Source organism: Triticum urartu, chromosome 6 (genome assembly GCF_003073215.2).
Source record: "Triticum urartu cultivar G1812 chromosome 6, Tu2.1, whole genome shotgun sequence".
NCBI classification, from domain to species: domain Eukaryota; kingdom Viridiplantae; phylum Streptophyta; class Magnoliopsida; order Poales; family Poaceae; genus Triticum; species Triticum urartu.
The window spans coordinates 319,401,923-319,412,561 of NC_053027.1; the positions used below are offsets into that span (position 1 = coordinate 319,401,923).

Genomic DNA, 10,639 nt, shown 5'->3' on the forward strand with positions numbered 1-10,639 from the left:
TTGGGTCGTCGAGGAGATGCCCCAGGATCAAACGTTGCCGGCGGTTGATCTCCAAGAGGTGGGCGTGGCCAATCGCTGGGATGGCACGCACGGGCACCTGATCCGGGCTCAAATGCAACCCATTGGGCAGGTGCGCATCCGACCAAGGAAGCAGGGTGGTCGTCTCCAAGTATCGCCTGCATATGCCGACCTTGACATATGGCCTAATGCGCGACAGGGCCGCGACCGGAGAGATGGAGAAGCCGATGATGCTCCTCAGCCCCTGTGAACCAAAGGACGACCCCCGCTTTGTGGTCATGCTTGGCCGTCTTGCCGGGGATCCACTTCCACATCCCTATTGTGGGTGGCGACGACCGGCTACGTGCTCTATGGTTTGTCGCCTTTGGAGGGGGCATGAATGGTGTGGAAGGGCGGCGAAGCGGCAGAGAAGAAGGTGTGGACTGACCAGTCCATAACTTTGGCATTTAAAATGACGCTTGAGGGGCGGCTTGGTGGCTAACAGGCGGGCTCGTCCATGCGGGCGACTTAAATGGGGCCGATGGGAAGTGGTTGGATGGCTGATATGCGGGCCCAAGGACAGACGAGGAAAGGACGCGTGCGCGTCGTCCGTCTGGACACAAATCCAAAGCAAACTTGCGCCAAAAATGGGTCGAGTCGTACACGAGCCGGACACGATTTAAAAATAAAGTCACATATTGGGTCATCGCATTGTCCGTTTCCATCCAAACGAATGAAGGAAATGAGGTCGCCCGTCGGAGTTGCCCTTAGAGCATCTATAATCGGACCTTTCAAACTCGTCTCATACGCCCGGGCGGGCCGCCCGGTCACTGTCCGGTCATGTTTTCTTAACCCAGACGGGCTCCTTAAACGGGCCTCAAATGGTCAGGATGACCGGCACCCCCCATATCCAGCCCAAACATGGGGCGTATATGGGGGCGCCCGGGCACGCCTGCCACATCGATCTGACAGTGGGGTCTCACACGAAAACGTCCAGAAACCTGGCAGTCCGACGGACGCCACGTCCGTTGCCGCGGTGTGAATGTCGCGTGGCGCCAAGACCAAATCCGGCTATTTAAGTCGGCCGACATCTCGCAACCCTAACCCATCCACCTCCCCCTCTCCGTCGCTGCCAGTCCGAGCCCATCCACCTCCTCCCTCTCCCGCTCCGGCGCTCTGCCCCCGGTCCGACGCTCCGTCCATGCTCCGGCACTCCGCCATGGTCCGGAGCAAGATCACCTACAACGCCATGCTGACGCCGGAGCGCCGCGACGAGATCTAGCAGGAGATCCGGGCGAGGAAAGCCGCGCACGCCGCCCGCATCGCTGGCGGGCTGCCTTCGGACTCGCTGGAGCCAGAGGAGGAGGAGCAGCCAGGGGAAGAGGAGGAGGAGGAGATGGCTCCAATGAAGCTGGAGGAGCCGGAGCAGCAGTTGTTGGGCTTCACATGGAGCAGGCGGAGACGAAGTTCGCCGTCGCCCAGTCAGAGGAGATGGTGGAGTAGCAGGCCATTCTGGAGTCCATCCAGGATGGGGCCTATGTGGAGGCCAACCGGACGTTCCTCCGGCGTCAGCAGGTGGAGTCCGACGCGCTCTTCGTCGAACTCAACGCGGAGATAGAGGTGGAGGAGGCCGGAGCGGACTAGCCGGAGGCGCCAGAGCAGTCGGAGTTGCAGTTGCCGTCCATGCTGCCGGAGACGAGCATGGAGATTGTCGACATCTCCGACGACGAGTAGCTAGGTGATCGACATAGTACATAAATTTCTTTTAGTTTGCATGTCTTTATATGAATTTGAGAATCTAGTATGAGATGTTCGGCTGCAACTGTGAAAGTTTAAGAGGTCTTGACCAGTGTCTGCCAGACGCATCCGCGGGTGTTTGAGGATCGAATTTGTAAGAGCATCTCCAGCCGAGCCCCCCAACACGCCCTCCCCAGGTGATTTTTTCGCGCCGGCGCTAAAAAACGACCCATCCGCGCCCCCAGAAGCCTATTTTTCGCCGGCTCGAGCCAAATTCGGCGCCGACGGACCCAGACCGAACCCGGCGCGCTGGGGGTGCTCAGGGGCGCCGGGCGAAATGGTTTTGACGCGAAAGAGCCGTGGGCCCGCCGAGTCAGCGACACTCGCCTCGCCGTCCTGCGAACGCCTCGGTTTCCCGTGGGGAATCAATGTCAAGGTTGCCGCCGGTCAGCCTTCCATTGATTCCTCACGGGCCGGCTCTTCACGGGCGGCGCGGCGCCGCCCCCCACCCCGCGTACACACGCCTCCCCGGCGGCTATAAAAAGCATAGCCCCCCCGCCGTTGGCCACATACGCCGTGCTCTCTATCTCTCTCTCCGCCGCCGACGAACCTTTCCTCTCTCCCAGCCCCATCCACGATAATGTGTGAGCGGTTCCCCAGCGACGGAGTGGCGGCCAGCGGCTTCGGCCGCCACTCGCTGCAAACGTGGGAGGCGCACCTGCTTTTCGAGGCCAACGTTCCGGCGCCTCCAGACACGCGCGCTGGGCCGACAGGATGGAGGCTCGGCGCCGGGGGCGTCCCCATCCCCCCTGTCGGATGTCGTCGCATGCCTCGATTACTTTGCTGGCGAGGTCGACCGCGTTCGGTCGTCGCTGACCAAGGAGCAGCGCGCCTTCCCGCAGTATGCCGTCAACAACCACGAGGCGTGGGCGGCGTACTTCTAGCGCCGTCAGGAGCAACGCCTCGCCTCCACCAACGGGGCGCCGGTGGTGGCGGGCGGCCGGTGGAACAGTGAGGGCCGACGCTTGTGGTGGTCCGTCCCCGGCCGGACGCTCCGCGAGGTTCTCGCGCACCTCGAGGGCGGCAATAACCTGCCGCTCACATACCCTTGAGGACCGGTCGTCGCTCCGGTGCCCTATCGCGACGCCGGGCAATGGATGCCAAGGAGGTTTGTCTCCGGTTCATCGCCTCGTCCCGTTCCTCCTCCCACTCCTCCGGCTCTCCAGCGGTGTTCGGCGTCAAGGCCGAGCCCGCAGCGGAGACCCCGCTCGGCCGGCGCACCTGCTCGGCCGGCATCATCATCAACGAAGGCGGCGACCGCACCTCGTCCTCGGCTCCTCCCCGACTCGTCAAGCCGAAGATGGAGCCAGGGCTCCCCGTCATGAAGACGGAGCCCGGGCTCTTCAGCGGCGTCAAGGAGGAGGCGCTCAACGACTAAGCGACCCTCAAATGGGCGTGCAACGACTGGGTGCAGACGGAGAGGGAGCGCTAGTGCGCCGCGCTCGCGCGGTTCGAAGCTCGTCGCCGTGGCCGGGACGAGGGAGGCATTGTCGTCCTCGACGACAGTGACGACGACGACGACGCACCGCCACTGCCTGTCCGCCATGGAGACGCCGGACAGGGGTTCAGCAGTGGCGGCCGCGCCATCAAGAAGGAGAAGGCCGCCGCCGACGGCGAGGACGGCGGCGACGTCGGCGACTTCACCGCGCTGATCGAGTTCTTTGCCCCATAGATTAGTTTTTTAAAATAATTTATGTAAAACACCGAACATGTTTACTATGAATATCGAGTTTGTCGAATTTTAGCTGATCTTCACCGAATTAAACTTTTTTAAAATAAAAAAAACATGTCCAAAACGATCCTTGGATGTCAAAGAGGCCGCGCCGATTTAATCGCCGGCTCGCCCTAGGGGCACATAAAATCGCCGCCTGAGAGGCCAAGCCTTTTATGCCGGATGAGTCGAGTGTGCGCAGAGTCCCAAGAACCGTGAAACCTCTCCTCGAGGCGCAGAAGGGCAGAAGACCAGCAGTCACGGATGGTCTTCCCTCCGCTGCCAATTCGAGCTTCGCTTTAAACCCTTCCCTCACTAACAGGCGGGCCCCGCATCCACCCACCGGTGGAGTGGAACCCCATCCCTCCCGTTGTGGGGACTCGTATTTTGCGCTTCGGGGCAAACTGCTGGAGCAGTGGAGTCCGCAGCCGCAGCAGCAAATACGAGGCGTCGCGCTCTTAATACCCAGCCAAAAGAATAAAAGGAAAAAAAAATCGAGCTCTTCACTTTTTCACCCTGATCATCCTGGCTTTGGCAGAAAGGCGCATTTTACTGGCGAGGCCTAGGAGAGCGCGATAGTTGCCAGAGACCCCCTGATGCTTTCTTGATTTGGCGGGGGACTCAGCTGGCCCGGAGCCGGAGGTGAGGGTTTTTGATTTGTTCGTTTGGGCGTTTCATTCATGGGGTGGGTCAATCGTGGGGGTTTCTTTGATCCTCGAGTTCCTGGAGCCAAAACAAGGACTAGTAGTACTAGTTCTCCTGGTCCTGGGAGAGATTTCTTGTGGATTTTCGGTCTAGTGTTGGGTTTTTTATTGGATGTGTTCGAGGAGCAGGGCAAGTAATCAGAAACCGCACCCTTCACATTCTCATCTGCTCCGTCTCTGTTTCTGTCTCGCACCCAGAGTGGCGCGGCGCGGCGCTCCGTCCGGCAAATGCCCCAGTCCTTAACAGGTGAGGCCTCCACCTATTTCTCCCGACCTGGAAGAGCAGCCCTTCTTTTTCGCGGCGAGGGCGTGGGGTTCGCCTTCGCCGCCGGCAGAGAGAGAGAGAGAGAGAGAGAGAGAGTTCTGCTCCATGAATCCAATCGTCGGGTGGGGGAAGGGCACATCGGTCATTTTAAATCTGTGTTTAGAGAGGGGGATTAATCTCTCTAAGTCAAATGTCAAACATTTTCAAACGGGCACAAGGGGCAATTGCAAAGTACTTTAGTCCTTTTGTTTTGTTAGTTTTTTTTTTTGCAAAGTACTAGTACTTCTGTTAGTATCGGAAAAAAGGTACACTTTTTTTGTTTCTTTGAGGTTCAAGAGATGATTAAGTGGCTTTTTGTGCTGTCAATTGTTTGGGCAGGAGAAGGGAGAGGATGAGTAGTGGCGAGCTGGCGCACCAGAACCGGCCCAGGAGCCGTGACACGGAGATGGAATGCGAGGAGGAGGAGGAGGATGAGACATGCAAAATGCTCAGCGAGGAGGAGGAGGAGGAGGTGGAGATGTGGGACAAGAAGGTGCAGAACCGGAAGGCATTCACTGGAAGCCTGGAGAAGGGGAGGAGAATGGAAGAGCCCATCGAACTGAGCGACGACGCCGATGACAATGAGACGATAATGGAAATGTCGAAGAAGGCGGGCAAACACAAGGAGAAGAAGAGGAGGCACAATGACGATGGTGACCATAAGAAGAAGAAGAAATCTGTGAGCAGCCATGGTGGTGACAAGAACACACATAGTGCCAATCGTGACAAGGATAAGAGGAGGGACATGCTGCTCTCGCCCAACAAGAACAAGGACCCTTTCCATTCCAAGGAGAAGAGCAGGACAATGCCGAGCAGCCACGGCGGTGATGGGAAGATGCATCCTGGTGATCACCACAATGATAACAAAAGCAGTACGATGTGGAGGTCTGAGTATGACAAGTACAAGGGGATTCCAAAAAAGGAAATGAAGAAGGATAAGAAACCGTGGCCCGTGCATAACGGTGGCAGCAGGGAGGAGGAGAAGAAGAAGACAGTGCTCGTTCTATCCAAGGAGGGCAAAATGCCTGTGCTAGACAACAGCAGCAACAAGGGAAACAAGTGGAAGAAGACGCCAATGTTGTATGATAAGGTGAAGAAGCCGCGGACCAGTGACAAGGATGACAAGGCAGGCAGTTATGACAGAAAGAAGACAACACCGGGCTATAACGCAGGGCACAAGGTGCAAAGCGGTCACGGAGAGAAGAAAAAAGTAAAATTTGCATTCTTCAAGGTTGCAGGCGAACATTTCGAGGAATTCCTGGTATGCATAATGTCATCAGTTTTGCTCTTCATGTGTTTTCATTATGCTATCATGACTTTGTGTTGAGGTGCATTTGCTCTTGCTCATATTAGTACGACCTTTTTTACCCTCTTTTATATCCCTTCACTTCTTTGTGTGTACCGTGATGACGGTGTTTAATCGGTGTGCACGCTGATGTGCAGTTGATACCACCAAAGCCGGCAGGGGCATCCAAAATGGTGGGCTTGACTAATCAGCTTGTATGTCTTGAAGACTCCGAGGGGAAGTCTTCAATGGTCAGGCTATCAGTGGTAGATGGTTCCCTAGCTTTTTATCAGGGGTGGAGCAATTTTGTTTCAGACCATTCCATTAAGTGGGCTGAAATCATCCTGTTTGAGTACACTGGCTGCTCAAAGTTTTCTGTGCGGGTCTTCGGTGCGGATTCTTGGGAGAGAGTATCTTTCACTGTTGAAACGCGAGGTGAAGAGAAGAAACAGAAAGAGAGTTATGCACCTGATGATTTGGCCCCATGTCGGTGCTCTAGAGACATAGATGGTCATCACTATGTTTCTGGTGAATATACTAGGAGCAACAGGCCTAAAACAAAGTCTGATGGATATACGGATAACGCTGAGGTTTCTCCTGGTAATTTAGTTGCTAAATCTGCGAATGCAGTTCCAGGGACACGTCGTATGTCTGCCAATTCAATAGAAGATCCTAACGGAGTAGTAGGCGGGATCGTAGGTGGATCCTCAATGGCTCCAGATAACAAGGATGGACATTTGGCGAATGGGAAGCACACAGGAAATGCTATTTTTCCATCATATATAAAAGCTACTACAAGGAGCCCTGAAACAGTTGTAATTGCCGACGAAGCTCCTTTAGCACAAGAAAATAAGGACACAGTGGCTCTTGATAACAAGGAAGCAAATCTGACCATTGGAGAGTGCAAAACGAAGTGCAATGCTTCAATAACTTGCAACAATGAAAAAGCAACTAGGCTTGATTTAGTCCCAGTTACTATTGATGCAGCTCCATTGTCACAAGAAAATGGTGATGCAGTCGAGCTAATGACATTTGCTGGTCACATAGAAGATGCAGTCATGATGAAGGAATCTACTTCGGCAAAATGTGCAGAAATACACGGTTCAGACGAAGATTTAAGGAGGAAACAAGAAGGAAATACAGTTCGATTAGAATGCACTGCTGCTGCGGACAAATTTCCTAGCAATAACAAGATGGACACCAATGGAAATGCTTGCAGCAAATATGAATATCCAGGAGGTTCCCAGTGCTTGGGGAAATGGAAGGAGGCTACTGTGAGTGGTCGAGAGTCTCTTGATGGCACTGAACTGATTAGACCTGAAAAAAGACTGAAAACTGAGGAGAAATTGGTTGGTGCAATGGGAGTAAACCCTGTTGAACGCGGGTATGATGGCACTCACTCCTGTGTGCCTAGCCAAATATCAGAGTCTGGGCTTACTAGGACGAAGATTGAACATTCTGTCAATGGAAAAGGTGAAAGGATGCCTTACCATAATTTTCTAGGGCTGCTGCAACTACTTATTACTTTCTTTAATAGGGAATTAAGTTCACATTTTATAGCATATATACATTTTTGTTTGTAGGCGCTACTGGTAAACCTGAAACAAAAATAGAGCAAGTGGGACCCGTGGAAAGCATTGGATGCAGACAGGAAAGGAACAATATTTCCATGAGTGCCAACCGTGCAGTTGCACATCAGACAGGTGAACTGATTCTATCTGGTTTTTCAGTGTAGAATCAGAGAGGTTTGCCAACTAGGCAAGGCATTTCTTATTTAACACTGAGATTTTCCCTTGCAGAACATCATTTCTTCCGACAGGAGGATGCGAAGTCTAGCAATCCTGCGCCCCCGGTGCCTTTGCTGCCTGTCAAGGTTGAAGTTTCGGAGTTAGATGATCATCGTCCCGTATTGAAGGCCAGTTTACAGTTCGTCGTCCCTTCTACCACTCAGACAAGGCTTGTGAGTTGTTTAGACACCATAAATAGTCTTCTTTTGCAGTTTCACCATTACTACTGTTTTACTACTACTTTCATGTCTGTATGCTTTAGTATATTGTGGTATAAGACATCCATCCACCATACTATACCTAGCTATCTTAGTGCTTTCGAAGGTTCTTATAGAACATATGGTAAGATCGCTGTATCACTTGATGTTGTTCAAAGCTAAAGTTGTAAGCGTGCGTACAAAGCTTGTGAGATTGTTGATGAAGATGGAAAATCCATTAAGCTGTGCCGTGTAACCACCACATCAGATCTTATTTCTCCAAATGTTGTTATGAGTACATCTTCATCCTCGTGTAGTTGTGTGTTGAGGTTTATCAGGTATTTATGGTTTCAGTCTTGGCACCATTTAGCTGCCCCTCAGCAACCATTTACTATCTATCAACTTGTTGTATCTTCATTTTAGGAGTTACCCGATCCACTCTCCAATGCTGTTGGGCGCAAAGGGAGGCTGGACCGGAACATTGTAATGCTGAAGGATCCTATGAAGAGATTATGGCCGGTGTTCTACCATGAGACCTCCTTATTCGTGGGCTTCACCGGTGGCTGGAAATCTTTCGTCGCAGCAAACAAGCTTGAGGCGGGGGATCTCTGCGTGCTTCTGATGGACCTGGATGAAGATGAGCTAGTGTACGATGTTGAGATCACCAGGAAATGAGGCCATTGCTCTTTGGTAAAGCTTTCATCCTAACGCTTTCAGATTTTTTTTATTGTCGGGCAACATTTATTTTGGCTAACACCTGTTAGTCTCCCCTGATGCTGTAGAGGCAGTGATCATCAGCATCAAGGAACATGTTTCTGTTCTGTGTGGCTGGAAAACTTTTGACGAGGATGTGGTCTACATCTTTGTGTGTATATAGTGCGCGACCCTGGAAGACGCTGGCTGCTCGGTGTATTTTGTAAGACTGACAAACATCCTGGAAATGTGAAACTCAAGCAAGGGGCATGTTATTTTGGAGGAGTGAAGCAGGAAAGCTGTATGTGGCCTTGTTGCATCAGGTGTTGGAAACGGAGGATGTGTAACTTATCTCAAGTTGGTCGTTTCGCTTTTGCTCTTTTGTTTCTTGATTGGATCCCGTGGTTTGAAACCTTAGATCGGTTTGTGTAGGAGCCATGACCATGTGTTTTGGCCCATCAGTGAGTGATGTAGTGACAGGTAGTCGCGGCCCAGATGGCAAGCCTCGTCAGACAGAAAGGGTGCTTGTAGCAGATTTCTGTAGTCGCCTGAATTTCCGTAGGATTGGTTGGTTGCCATCAGATTGTGATCTCAGAAGTAGGGCATGCGGAATGCCCAGGTCCCTCCCTCCGTGGTGGCCGCGGCGTCACCCTCCATCTGCCCAGATTGAATGCGTCTTAATGGCTTAGCGCTTAATGCTTGGGGGATGAGACGGGACCGCGGCGTGCCGTGCTGTGCCGGGGGAATCATTTTCAAGCTTCATTCAGGCTTGAGGAGGAGGAGTTGGCAGAGGTTGGCGGTCTTCCTCGCGAACACCTTCTTAATTTCAGGTCATCAAACCCCCAACGCCCCCGACCCTCAGGCCGCTTGCCATCGCATTCACAGGGAGGGATATGACACATGTTCTCCAACGCTACGTTCCGTGGAAACGCCTCCGACGGGCTGCATTTTCCTCTTCTTCTTTTCTTCTTCATGTATAGTATATACTTAGGGACCAACGGTTTGGACGCAACAGGTTGCGTGTTTCGTGGCATAGCACACAAGCGATACACGATGTTGGATAAGACTTCCTCTTTTGTGACTGTGAGTAGAGAAAGAAAGAAGTGACATGTCTGCCGTCGACGCAACCATACCAAACATGCATGTGTGCTTGCTAATCCTGTTTCCTGTGTGTGCAAAGAGTGTGGCCCATCAAGCGTGCGTGCGTGCGTGGCTCTTCTTCAATCCTGGCTAGATTTCGTCGTCACCGACCGTGTGCATGCCATGTTTTATGCGTCACATGCAAAGGCTGCCGTCTAGCTTATAACCTTGACTTTGACTTCCATTTCGATCCATCAAGTCGAGAAAGTACCACGTGATACCAACCTCATATGCTCCCGATTCTAGAAGTTAAAATTCAAATGTCCCCAAAAAATGCTGATATTTGCTTTGTGAGTGTTCACAAGACATGTGTCTACAACACTGGAAAAAAATAATCCAAACTCAAGATACACATTGAGAAACAAAGATGACAAATCCTTCATGAATAAAGTAAAAGACACAAGAGTAAAATAGATAACCGCTACTCCCAAGGATTTTTAAGGCGTCTGTTCGGATGACCGCCATACGGCACTAGTCCCCGGCAATAAAAGCCCGACGATGATGCGTCCCCATCACCAAATCCCTAGCCGCCGCCACCCCCTCCTCACCGCCTTCTCCCTTCCCATCTCCTTCACTCTCAACGACAATGTCGTCGTGCAATTGCGGGGCAAACTCTGCCCATGATGCACTAGCCGCGGCAACCGGCGCATCCTCCTCCCATGGCGGCGGGCGCGACAAAGATGGGAGGCTCCCATGGAGGCGGGCATGAGGGGTGGATCTGCTGCCTCGGGTGCCATTCTACCCCTCAACGAGGTCGTGCTCATCAACACTGCCCCACTTGACATTGAGGAGCCGAGGCCAGAGCCCGAGGACCCATTTGCGGTCATGATGCGACTATCCGAGCTCGAAGCGTATGCATGCCGTTGCGAGGAGCGCACACTCAATTTCGGCTCCGCTCGGTTCAACGAGGAGGAGGCGACGTAGCTCGCGATTGTCACTCCAAGCTCCGACCCCTAAGCTACCTCAATTCAAACGAGGACGGGGAGGAGGATGACTAGACGATGTCAGTGACATAATAGTCTAG

The 10,639-nt window shown here is 52.8% G+C and overlaps 1 protein-coding gene across 1 annotated transcript; it reads left to right on the forward strand.

Annotated features, from left to right (window-relative positions):
• Nucleotides 1-3,338: 3,338 nt before the first annotated feature.
• On the forward strand, nucleotides 3,339-8,857 carry LOC125516756 (B3 domain-containing protein Os02g0598200-like). Its single transcript, XM_048682078.1, has 8 exons — nucleotides 3,339-3,357; nucleotides 4,339-4,456; nucleotides 4,853-5,774; nucleotides 5,957-7,271; nucleotides 7,382-7,501; nucleotides 7,598-7,758; nucleotides 8,206-8,472; nucleotides 8,565-8,857. The coding sequence occupies exons 1-7, from the start codon at nucleotides 3,339-3,341 to the stop codon at nucleotides 8,455-8,457; spliced, it is 2,907 nt and encodes a 968-aa protein (XP_048538035.1). The 3' UTR covers nucleotides 8,458-8,472; nucleotides 8,565-8,857.
• The last annotated feature ends 1,782 nt before the right edge of the window (nucleotides 8,858-10,639 follow it).

Bases quoted from the DNA above. Each gene is read 5' to 3' on its own strand.
- LOC125516756 (XM_048682078.1), top strand. The intron at 4,457-4,852 runs GTGAGGCCTCCA...TTGTTTGGGCAG, and splicing joins AATGCCCCAGTCCTTAACAG to GAGAAGGGAGAGGATGAGTA. The intron at 5,775-5,956 runs GTATGCATAATG...GCTGATGTGCAG, and splicing joins AACATTTCGAGGAATTCCTG to TTGATACCACCAAAGCCGGC.